The sequence below is a fragment of the Anoplolepis gracilipes genome, chromosome 2 (assembly GCF_047496725.1).
Source record: "Anoplolepis gracilipes chromosome 2, ASM4749672v1, whole genome shotgun sequence".
Classification (NCBI taxonomy): domain Eukaryota; kingdom Metazoa; phylum Arthropoda; class Insecta; order Hymenoptera; family Formicidae; genus Anoplolepis; species Anoplolepis gracilipes.
In genome coordinates, this window is record NC_132971.1 from 13,057,940 (window position 1) to 13,071,259 (window position 13,320).

The following is a 13,320-nucleotide window of genomic DNA, read 5'->3' on the forward strand; positions in this document are numbered from 1 at the left end:
ATGTGATAATTTTATAGAACTGAGATAAATGTAATTACGCTGAATCAAACGATGGGAGATGTAATGAAACGACGTTAAAGAAAGAGCAACGTGCGCCGAGTGACTAATGTACTTTTCACTTCATTGTACGGTGGCCTTTAAGGTATCGGTGTCACTGACCAGAGCAACGCGGTTATTACAGACCCTGTGTATTTCCGTGTACATGCGTTCGTGCGTGCGTGCGTGGGACCGTTTATTTGCGGTGCACACGCGCTATCAAATTATCGCGCGCCTCCATTCGAACGCATACGAGACTATAATGCATTTGCATTAGCAGGTTGCGCAGCGTGAATCGTCTATTAATACATTGTCTTTAGCAGACAATGTATTAATTGTACATTCTCGAACCATTCTACTGTGATAACTTAGGGAACGTATAATCATATCGTGAGTCGTATTGAATCGTGAGATATTATGTTCATAAAATTTTTTCATGACACACATATAGACAGACATTAGTGTGAAACTGATTTTAAGTTAGATATTGATTATTATATATTCAAAAATGCAAATATATATATAAATAATACTATTCATAATTTTAATAATAATAAAGATTTTTTTCTAGCTATTTAAATAAATACAAATAAATTTGTATCATTTTTTTACGTAATGTAAATAATTAAACTTTCTAATCTTATTCACGATAATTGTAGCAGTATAACATTTAAGATTGCATCATGACACACTATTTTAATATGTAAATATATGCGGGTAACTTCTTCGTTTTTCTTTTACTCGATAATACACGCAGATCATGTTCAAAGAGAATCGTGTAATCGCGAGCATTTTATCTATTATCTGTTGACTTTTTCTTATGAGTTGCGCTCGCCACAAGAACGTACATGCGGACAGTTTGGTATGCGACAAGCAGACAGCGCCTTTCAGAGCGTTGGCGCCGATACCAAACCGGTAGAAGCAGGTAGTCCATCTACGTCCTCGTGGTACTGGATGACGACGTGTTCTGTGCTACACACTACGATTTTATGAGATCGATCGATTCGTCGAATCGATATCCGACGTGCGATACACAGGGTGTTCCAGTTCTCTATTGCAGGATACTTCATGCATACTTTGATAAGAGTAGAATTAATTTTTCTCTGGCTTTATATTGTACAAGGATGTGATTACGATACGACATGATATTTTTACAAGTTATGCGTAACAAATAGATGATAAGATTCGCGAATTGAATTTTTTTCTTTTAATGAAAAATTAGAAAAAAAAATTCTTAATCAATTTTAATATATTTAATAAACTTTTTTTTCTATTTTATTTTAATAAAAACTATGATTTCGATTTTAAATAATAATAAAATGTGATTGTATTATTTTTTATAACGCTTTTGTAACAGATGCTTTTATATCAAACGCCGCAGATTTATTTAAATATGGGCTGATGTATAAGATTTGTGATGATGAAATTTTGCAATATGAAGTGATAAAACAAAAATTTAAGGAAATAAAATGGCTGTTTGCCAGAAAGATCCTCGTAGAAGAAATATACAAAGCAAATGAAAATCTCAAAGACCAAGAAAATCGGACAAAAAAACCGCTGATTTGTTATATTTTGATTTAACTATCATCTTCTGTATCCTGAATTATATTTTTTATTTTAAGATTTTTTAAATATATTAAGCGTTGCTTTATACACTTCTCTTTTTGGCAAACAGCCTATTTCCTCGCTCTTTAATATTATTACTTCATGTTGGAAAATTCCATCATCCACATCTATTTCTATTATCACTTCTTCGAACAAAGTGTCTCGTATTTACAAAGTATAGATTGTAAATCACGTTGTGAGTTGAGTTCAACTAGTGATGATGAGTTATATAATCGATATTGCTTGTCGATAATGGTAACAATAAGTTTTCCATGTGTTGTGGTGCGAGGGTTTCGACACGGTTCTCTTGTTGGTATGCGAGCTCGTTAAATATGTTGAACTGTAGCCGAAGGGTGTTGTCGATACGAGGTCAATAGCACCATGCCGATAACAAAGTGCGAGGACTCTGGAACTCGTTTCTCTCCTCTCTCATGATTGTCTCCAGTTCCGAGATGCACTTCACCTATTTCAGAACACGTCTGTTGCGCGGTGAACGCGCTTTATGCAGGCCGTCTTCGATGTCGGTAAACTATAAAAGTGGGCGATACGTGTCTCTTTGTGATCATCACTTGTGCTACAAAAAAAATTTAGCTTTCAATACTAGCGTGTCATACAAATTTTTAATACAATTGCAATTTGCTAAAAATTTAAAGAATTTTGTAAAAATATAATAAAAGGTTTGCTAAAATTTTACTTTGTAATTGTTAACTGGACAGATTAATTTTAGAGATATTTTAGTTGTCCTATTCTTTTGCGATTATTTTTTAAAAGTTTTTAAATGTTCTTTGGTTGAGACTTTAAAAATAGAGTATATATTTCGCGCGGAAATCATAAATCTAGTATAAATATTTTCTCGACAATTCACGAAATTGTAAGGTTCCTTTGTCCATTGTCCATAAGATTCTGGGAGGATGAAGAGGGACAACAAGAGCACTCAGTAGCATGCTGCGGCATCTTGCGCTTAGGAGGAGTACCAGAGAATTATGTCCTTATTGTATGTTAATAGGATCCCCCATCGCACACGAGTCCCTTGTAAAAATAGCACGCGGACCTTCGTCGCCAACTCTTTTGCTTTTGATCGGTATTTTCTAGTTTGTGGAACTCTCGTATCTTAAACAGTCGGCCACGATATGGTTGTCGTTTTTCTAGTCTATCGATGCTCTCATTATGCATTATGAAAACTTTAAATTCGGATCAAAGACATACTGATTTCCTGGAGCTAAATGTATTATTAAGTCCAGTAAAGTCTCTTTGTCATTGCCCGATTCGTGAGATTCCAGCATCGATATAAAAATTGATTTATTTTTATATTATTTATATTATTATTTAATTTAATTTATTTTCTTATTTATATTATATTTATTTATTTAATATTTATATTATATTTATTTTTAGATCTCAATCGATAATTGTTAAATAAAAAAAATCGCGTTTGTAGAAACGTTCTAAGACGTACACATGTTTCAGTTTATTTTCCAAGTCCTATTTGCGTGCGCGTGTTCCTGACAGTGACATTGTACTGTTTTCTTTGACATTACGTGCAGTCATATGATTCTGAGATTTATGCGCCTAATGCGCGAGAATTGCATTCAATGCCAACGCGAGATGAGAGTCATACAGCCGCGTTTAGTTGGAGGCGTGACGGGAATACGGTATTTCGCGCATGACGTTCGCTCGCACGTGTAGCGCTCTCTCATAACTTTCGCGCAATAGCGGGACGATCTTTAAAGCAGCAGAGCGGGAAAATGTTGTCTCCTATTTCGAACGGACACGTAACTTTGTCCAACGCCTCGCGTATGCATCAACGCCGTCTTTAATAAGGCGTAATGCGCTGTAACGTATGACGGTTTGCATAAATTCCGTCGACCTGACACGAAAACACTCGCACTCTCGGGCTTTTTCACGGTACACGGCCGCCGTGCATGCTATAAGTCGTAGGTTTATGTCTTTCAAAGACCGCTCTTTTCGGCGACACATGTTCGCATTTGTATTCTTTTCTCCACACCTTCCCAATGATCTTTCAAATGCGCGGATCTTCTATTGCGACGAATTTTCAAGTATCACATCATATTTTTTTATAGCGAACAGCCCTCTAGACAATTACACTAAAAATTTTATTTGCCCGTCGAATAATTTTCTTTAATTTGTCAATCTTTTTTTTTTACCATTTAAAAAGTTTGTTAAAACATTAACTGGATTTATTTTCTATTCTTTCCATCTCACGAAATTACTATTTTCGCTGCATTTTTCTTTTTGTATTTTTCTTTTGTATTCTCTTAATTTTTTCACGCTTTCTCTCAATTCCATCAAAAGTTTTTGAAAATAGGCATGTAAAAAGATACGCTCTTGAGTTTGATGTTTCCACATTTGAATTTTACGAGCCACTCGTAAATGCGTCGTCGCGATGCCTCCTTCTGTCTCGTCTTTTCCGGCATTGCTTTGTACATATGTATAGCATTATATTGCTGGTAATTCCGTGACGCAAATAGTATTAGTTTAGTGCGCAGCAAAGTGCGAGACGATATCTGAAAGTCTTTTAACGATTGACATTATTGATTTTATCTCTTTGATACATTCGGAGTATTAAAATAATTCTGTTTGTACATTGTTAAATCAATTTCACATTAGTATATATATCTTCATTCGAAATATCTACAGAAGATCTACGGATACGATCTATTGATCAAGGAGGAATTGATCGCGAAGAGATATTTTAAACTGTAAATCACACACATATATCCCTCGAGCCCGCGCACGTTCGTGCTGCGCGTTTCGCATCGATCATCCCGATCATAAGCGACGATCGACCGTATCTTTAAGACCGCGAACTATCACTTTCCAGTTCGTCGCGCGTGACGAAGCAGCAGCAGCAGAAGCAACGGCAACAACGGCATAAATCGACGGCATATGTAACATCTACCGAACGAAGACACATAGTACGCTCGCGGCGACGACTGCTGCTGCTGCTGCTGCTGCTGCTGCTCGCCGTGGAATATGCAAAATACGCCGTTCGTTACGCGTTCGCATATAAAAATCTAATGCCGTGCACTCGGCTCGCCGTGCTTGCTGCCCGTTATCGGTAATTACGCGTTGCAAAACAGAGACACGACATCGCCGACCCTGCGACCCCTTCGAAGGCTGGAACGGAAGAGTCCCCGCTGCCAGTTATGTGGCCGGACGAACGGTTCGCGCATACATCTCCGCGTGCAACTGAAGAAGCTGCGACTCAACTTCCTTCGCAATTCTTCCTCGTTTATCACAAAACTCTCAATCTTTCTACACAGTAAAAAATTGTACGTTTATATGTTACAATTTTCTTGTGTTACCACGATTTCATTACTACTTCAATGTAAAATTAACATACAGCTGATGTGTTGTTATTTTTATAACATTTTTATGTGTTACCTTTATGTCAATTTCATAACTTAATTTATTAACTTTGTGTATGTCTCATACAATGGAATATTATTTTGGGTGATTTTAACACATCATTAACAATTATTTCATAACTTAATTTATTAACTTTGTGTATGTCTCATACAATGGAATATTATTTTGGGTGATTTTAACACATCATTAACAATTATTTCAAACAATTAACATGTTTCAAAATCAGTTTAATATTCTAAAAAAAGTTAAAATAAATCTTGTAATCATAAACTTTAAAATATTCTATCAATATTTCTTACACAAGTTATTGTAACTACTCTTTCATGTAGTTTTTAATTAATTTGTATGTTATTTTTACATCACATTTAAAGTCACAATAACAAAAATAAATGTTAACATTTCTAGTTTGTCAATAAGTAACACACGATAAATGAATTATTTTAATTTAAAATTTAAATTTTCTGGAATATGCAAAAAATGTTTAAATTAGCATTTTATTTTTATTATGTAAAAAGATATTTTAATTTCAGATTTGTTGATGAATTCCGAGTCGATATTTTTAGAAGGAAGATTTCAAAGAGAGATAATTTTATAATTTTTTAATATACAAATCTTTATATTTTAATAATTAAATTATTTTGCATTAAATTTTGTTAAAGTCTGTTTCACTTGAATTTAAGTGAACGTAAGAGTGTATCGATCAGTTCTGGTTGCTGTATTTATTATATCATTGGAGACACTTAAATAGAAACGGAACTACTGCGCGTGACCATTTAATCCGCTCGGTGATAAAATTGTACGATATCGAGTTTCTTTTCACACTTCACGCGATTGTTCAATAGGATGTCATATTTTATCTCTTATCACACTTTCCCTAATACGTTTAATTCATATTACAATTTCACGGTGTTGCGATCGATAAATATTAAGCAAAAGATTGTACTTCAGTTATATGATATACTTTATTGTTCGATTGGAGTATAATAATCTCAACAGATAATTAATAGCTTAGATATAACGCAACTAGTTTATCGTCTACTAACTCTACACTTTATAATATTAAATACGAGCTACTTTCAATACATGATATTGCAAACCAGCTTTGCCTCTCTATAATCTTTTATATATTAAGAAATTATAAAATTATCTCTCTCTTTGGAACCTTCCTTCTAAAAATATCGACTCGGAATTCATCAAAAAATCTGAAATTAAAATATCTACTTACACAGTAAAAAATAAAATGCTAATTTGAACATTTTTTGCATGTCTAAATTTTAAATTAAAATTATTTATTTATCGTGTTTTTGAAATTAGAAATGCTGAATAAAATTGCACATAAAATGCTGAATAAAATTGAAAATATTGTAGTCTTACAAAAAGTTAGTAAAGAAATTAAATGAGTTTTTTCAGTCTAGCAATAAGAGAAAGTCCAGTGGTTAACAACACTTTGTATATTTTTTACTTTTTTCAAGGATCAATGTCATCGCGGATAATTTTATTTCCTTGTAACTGTGAAACGTGTCTGTTATTCGTTATAGCAATTAAATATATTACATTGCTCGTTATGTTGCAACACTATCGGATACAAATCTGGTGGATGTGTCTTGACGGTCAGGATCGAGCTATAAAAAATGCAAATTTATGGTATGTGGATCACAGTTCGTAATTCTTGACAATAATCTTTACGAAATTCCGGGTATCTGCTCGTTGACGGTTGCAGAAGAGCGTTAAAATCTACAGCCTGATCTGAAAAGTTAATGCTGATCAACCGACATTACAATGAAAACTAATGCGTTGCTGACTCCGCTTTACGTAAGTATATTAAATGTTAAGCACACTTTTACGAAACAATATGAAATATTTGGCTAATAAATTTATCAATTGTTGAATCTTTTATTAAGATAATAAACTTTAATTACAAATGAGTATTAAATATTGCACTTTTTGCGAATTAATCTTTCTTATAATTTATTTGTGAAAAGATAATTAAATTTGAGTAAATCAAGAAACCCTTCATCAATTTTATAACGGCGATATTTATTACCATCGTAAAGTTGATTATTTACGTCGTATGCAATAAAAATTTTATTTTAGAAAAATTTATTTAATAATTTATACGAGAACGTACATGTAATATGAATGATGACTTTTGTAATTCACTTTCATTGTGTAAAATTGAAACGTAAATCACGTGTCATATTCCGCTCTTAAATTAAAATAATGTAAAGAATAGAGAATCATAGATTTGAACACAACTGTCTCACGTTTGAGATCATAATCATAGCACTCTTTCTTACATAGTTTGACACATAGAGTTGCGATGATCTTCAAGTTCGATAACGAACTCGTGCATCGTATATAAATATATATGGACAAATTTTTTTACTGTTTACAAAAACTTAACTAGTTACATTGATAAATTTTATTTTTTCAATTTTTAATACATGTGACTACGATATCAAATAAAAAAATTTGTTTTAGAATTTATATTTATAATTATTTTTATGAAATAATTTTTAACATAAAATAATAAATTTATCTCCTCTTTATAACAGTATTGCAAATTCATCTGAAATTAATGAACCTATTATTCCCTGTGAAAGTACATGATTTAATAAGAAAAACTAAAATTAACAACTTGTTAAATTTGAAATAGGTGGATTTGTTAATATTATATTAGATTGTAATCGATATAATTATAAGAAATATGATTTTTTCGGAATATTTGATATCTATTCACAGTATTAAATTAATTTATTTTACACGCACGATGCTACAAATTTGCATCACGATTTAAATTTTAAATCATGTGTCATATCTCACTCTTAAATCAAAATAACATCAAGATCAAGGAATAACAGATTTGAACACAACTGTCTCGCGTTCGAGACCTTAGTCACGCCGCATACTCGTGTCTTTCTCGTTTGACACATAGTTGCGACGATCTTGAACGAAGTTCGACAAAGAAATCATGCGCCACGTTTCTCGAAGGAGATCCGTTCCCCGCTTCCGTTCATCGTGAGGCGTTCGCTATACGTCTACGCGATCCGTATCCGTATGAATTCAGTTATGCGAGCGGCCGATACATATTCATGGCGGAATTCATTTGCTGGGAACCACGAGGAGGGCAGCGTCTCATCACGCCGCACTCCGCGCCGGTCCACTCCTTTTCTTCCTCGCGCTGTTTGTCTTCGGGGACTACGCTCTATTCATTATGGTTTCACATTGGATCGTCGCGGCAACCCCATCAACATACTGCGTGTATGTGGCAGCGTATTTAGCAATCGATCTTAAGATGGGACCGCCCAGTTGCTCGTGGAATTAAACATGAGGAAAAAATTTTCATTCGTATATTACACCACACGACTATATATGCGATAGTAACCTCGTGTCTTGAATCGTTTCCACGACGTGACCGCGTATCTTCCGAAACGGGATTTGGTTTCATCGCCGACATAAAACGCAATTTCATGCTTCGAGTTAGAGATAACAAAATGATAACTCTTGTTACGTAATAAAAAATTATTCTGTCATCTTGACTGTAAAAAAATATGTATATGTGTTTTCGAAAGAGCTGTTTTGTATTCCTCTAAAAGCGTATATTATATGCAAACACTTAACTTTTTCATTCTCTTTGGTAATCATTTGTAATTACATACCTGTAACTAGATACTTTTTTAGTTAAATGTAAACCATGTGATTTATTTGACAACGATGCACGCTCTGATATCAAAAAACGTAACGCTGACGAGACAAAAATATACTTATGGCACTTGATATAGATCTACATTCTTTTTTAGTTCATAAATGCAGACATGATAATTAAATTAAATTTTTATTACATATATTTACATAATGGCAAAGAGAGTATGCAGTCTTGATATTTATACGACATGTTAACCTACTATTATATGTGTATATCATGTTCTAAATCTTGTATTCAAATAACTCAGAACTAAATTAGAACTAAATACATTATTCGATTCAAGCTTAAAATAAATAGAGTATTAACATTGTGAAATTGTGAGAACCGGAGACATTCACGTAAGAGTTGGTACCATTAACTCTTTCAAGACTCCGGAGAAAACATGTTCCAAAGAACATATAATATATTCGTAGTGTAATGTGTTCTGAGTTATAAATGCTTTCTATATATCTTCAACTTCCACCAGAATGTCAGATAGTATCGTAAAAGTCAAGATTTAGAAATTCATTATATGTATTTCGAAAGTACTACAAAGTTATGAACCTATCAAAGACATATATTTTTCTATAAATTCTCAAGTGTAATACTAGCAAAAAGTAATCATCTCATTACATTCATAACATCCCATTACATTCATAAATCATGATTATCTTTTTTCTAGTCATATTTTTAGCTTACGTGAAATTATAGGATTATCACGTCATAAAGAACCACAATTTAGAGGATTAAAATATTTTATAAGCGTAATGTTATCAAAATATTAATCAAAAGGTTAAGAACACACTGCTTTAAGTAATTTGAAGATGCACAAGAAACAAATTTAAGTAATCGAGCATTCCTGTTATATAACTATCGACAACAGATCCGCGTCCAGTTCAGTCAAACGTGATGCCCACATGTTTACAACTTTGAATCCGGGACCAGGTACCGATTCCCGTTTCCGCATTGGCGTTTTCATCGCGACGACGTGGTACGCCGTATATACACGCGTCTCTCCGGACCTGCACGCAAGAACTGGTCCGCGTTTTACAACGGTACGTGATTTACGTGATTCGACGAAATGATAACGGCTACCTGCACGGTGAGCATCGAGAATGCTGCACCGCCAGCGAAACATTCGGCATAAACGAAAACGTTTTGCAAAAATTTTACGAGAGTTTCAATTCGGAAGCGCGAAATAAAATGGATGCACCGATATGATATGAAAAAGAAATGAAGTATCAAAACTGACTGGAACATTTTTTAATCAAAAATTATATTTCTGTATATTGCTTTTAAAAAGCACAGATTATATTGCATATTATTTGCTTGAATGAAGTCATATATACAATAGATAAAATGATTTTATTGTTTAAAAGAATTTAAATAATTGCTTTGATAAATTATTCTTTTCGAGTACATACATATGTCTCTTTGATATTAAATAAAAATAAATTGGTTTTATAATTAAAATTATTTTTATAAAATAATGTTTAATATTAAACAATAAATTTATCCTTGTAACAGTATAGCAAATTCTTCCGAAATAAATGAACCTGTACATCCCTTGTTAAAGTACAAAAAGAATAAATGTAGTTAATTTAAAAAAATAAAATTAACTGTTATTTAAATTTAAAATTTGTTGATATTATTAGATTGTGTAATCGATATAATCGTATAATAAATATTAAATTTTTTCGGAATATTTAATATCTATCAATATTAAATTAATTTATTTTGCATGCATGATGAATTTGCGTAATAAAATGCATCTTTTTCTTTTACTTTGATTTTATAAAAATTGACAGTTTTATGCTATTAATATTTGTTTGCTATTTATACATTTAATCTTGCATTCAAAAAAACTATTTATTGATATATTTTTTAAACTAAAAAAAAATTGTCTATATAAAACAATTTACTTTTACAGGCTTTTTTTATAATTTTTATTATATTTGTTAATAAAGTGTAAAAAATTAAAACAGTTTTACATATATTTTTAAAAAATTATGTTTTAAAAAAAGAAAGTTGTTCTTTCTTTTATACAAAAACTTTTATTTAAGATTAAATTTTTTTTTAAGTGTTAAAATCTCTCGTGGCATACATACAATAGACTATTGCACACACACAATATGGTACTGTTTACATCTTGTTACTATGTAGAATATATCACGACAGTGAACTCAGGGTGCAGCGTCCTCAAGGCCACGCTTTAGCTAACTTTAGCTTTATCCAATTTTTCCCAAACAGTCCCTAAGTTATTCTAAGATGGCATTCTGCCAAGGATATATGCATTTACTATCTTCAGGTTATTTGCGTACTCTAAACACGACGCACTAGTGTACCTTTACGTGGCTTTTTTATCATATAAATGTTTCAGTCATAATAACGGTTGAAGTTTACTCACGATGTTGACATATATCTAATCCCTTGTGGCCTATGAATATTTATCTTACGGATTAACGATCGCTTCGTGTAAGAAATAATGTACCGTTGATAAAACAATGTTTTTCAAATATATCACACAACATTTTTCTTGAATAATCTAATGTATAAGCAATAAAGTAAGTAATAATATTATTTAATACATAAACAGTTTCAGTTAATAAGCATATAAATTAGTAATACTGATAAAATATATGTGTGTCGATGTGAACAAAATTTTTGAAATCATTGGAGAATTCGTTCAAAAAAATGCATTTTAAAATACATCTATTTAATGTATATTTAATAAAATCTTTTATGCTTTATATTTCTCTCATTGTGAAAAATATTATTCACCTTTTCTCACTATATCATATATGCGGTGAACGTGAAATGTTTCATTCGACGAGAACATTGCTTTCATTGCTATTCCTGTATACGAACGTGATGTACATACATACGTTGCTCGCCATCATGCTGCACGTTGCGCTTTGTCGCCCGAAGCGACGTGCATTTTATGCACGGCAACGCGTATTTTATGACATTAAAAAAACTATTAAGAGACTCTTTGATGGCCACGATTGGATCGCATTGATGACGGTCTTTTCTCAAATGTATCGTAAATTTTGGAATATAGTTAGGGACGTATCTCGCGCTCGCGTCTTTAACGTTGCGGTCAAAATTTTTTGAGCTTACATTATGTACAACTGAATCGGGTATAAAAATTATGACCCGGAACGGTACCACTGCTATCTTTTTTAAGAGGCCGTAACGAGTCGACAGAGCTGCTGCTCGGACCTTGATCTGTTCTGTCGGTACTTAAGTAACGGCTTTAACAGCCCTTAAGACAACGTTCGGTAATCCGTGTGAACGGCCATTACGGCCGTTAAATTGAACAATTGCCACGATGATGGGATCCCGGTTAAACACCTTCAGTCTCACGCGCCTCTCTTCCCACGCGTTATACACAACCGACGAAGATAACAGTCAAAACCCTTTTGTTTTTTTATTCTAATAATATTATATTAGCATAAGAGCTTTTACATGAGCGTAACGGAAATGTACAGAAAATTACAGATATAATTCTGTATAGACATAACATTGTTTTGAAGAAGACTTTTATATACATATTAGCATCGAGATAACAAAATAATAACTTTTTATTTTACGTAATAAAAATTTATTGCGCCATTTTTGCAATTTAAAAAAAATATATATATATGCCTACATATGTGTCGCACGACGATCGACACGTGGGCGTGGGTGTATTCGACGTTCTCGCGAATCGTGAAATATTCTCGAACATTCCTGGTACGTGATCCTGGCTAAGTCCGCTCGATCTTAAATACGTGTTCACGCTTTTCACTTTTGCGCGTTAAGCTCCGTCACGAACCGGCGGGTATGAAACACGCCAGTCAACTGCATGTCTTGTCACTTTGCGTTTATCAATAATAAATCTCGAGATCAAGATTGGTCACGTAGTCGCAGGCGCGCATGCGCATAGCGGATATCGATTTTGAAAATTACGACGTAATGTCGCCCGATGACTGCCTAATCCGCGTGCGGTTTCTCCGAGGAATCGATCTCCCGGCTTGGGCATCGGCTCGAGTTATCATGGGATAGAAATTCCACCTGTGCACATTTTCGCCTTCGCCTTCGCCTTCTACGTGATCGTATAAGCGAGATTACCCCATTTGAAAAATGCTTTACGCTATTTTTATAATATGGAAATATCAGTACGTGATATCTTTAATGTTAAGTATATTTTTAGTATTAAATATTTTGTTTTTGACAATGAAATAAATATCGACGCAAGTAACAGTAATATTTGGCCGCGAAATATTTCATAAAGATATTGTTTTTTTTAATAATTATAAAGAACATTCTGTATAAAAAATTTATAATCAATATGTTTTTTACATTGTTTTTTTAATAATTTACTATTATAAAGCTTTTTTATGATGATACCTACATAATATCGGGATAGAATAAATCGGAATAAAAGTAGATGTATGCAGATGATCGTAACATCTATTAAATAATATCGAAAATGGAAAAGTATACTCTCTAATAGATTTAAGATGATAAAAATAGAAGCGCATTACCGAGACGTGATCTTTACGCCTCGTAATTATGGATGATTGGCAGTAGTCGTGGCATCGTGAAATCGCGTAACGAGA

At 32.9% G+C, this 13,320-nt stretch overlaps 1 protein-coding gene across 5 annotated transcripts in view; it reads left to right on the top strand.

The window, feature by feature from the left end:
- LOC140662972 (puratrophin-1) overlaps nt 1-13,320 on the top strand; it is a 300,935-nt gene that overhangs the window by 98,954 nt on the left and 188,661 nt on the right. The window contains exon 1 of one of the 5 annotated variants that reach the window (XM_072886771.1): nt 6,289-6,843. The exons of the other annotated variants lie outside the window; for them this stretch is intronic. Coding sequence (XP_072742872.1) covers nt 6,811-6,843 — 33 coding nt within the window. The 5' untranslated portion in view covers nt 6,289-6,810. Of the gene's footprint in view, nt 1-6,288; nt 6,844-13,320 lie in introns of those variants that run through there. 5 annotated transcript variants of the gene reach the window in all.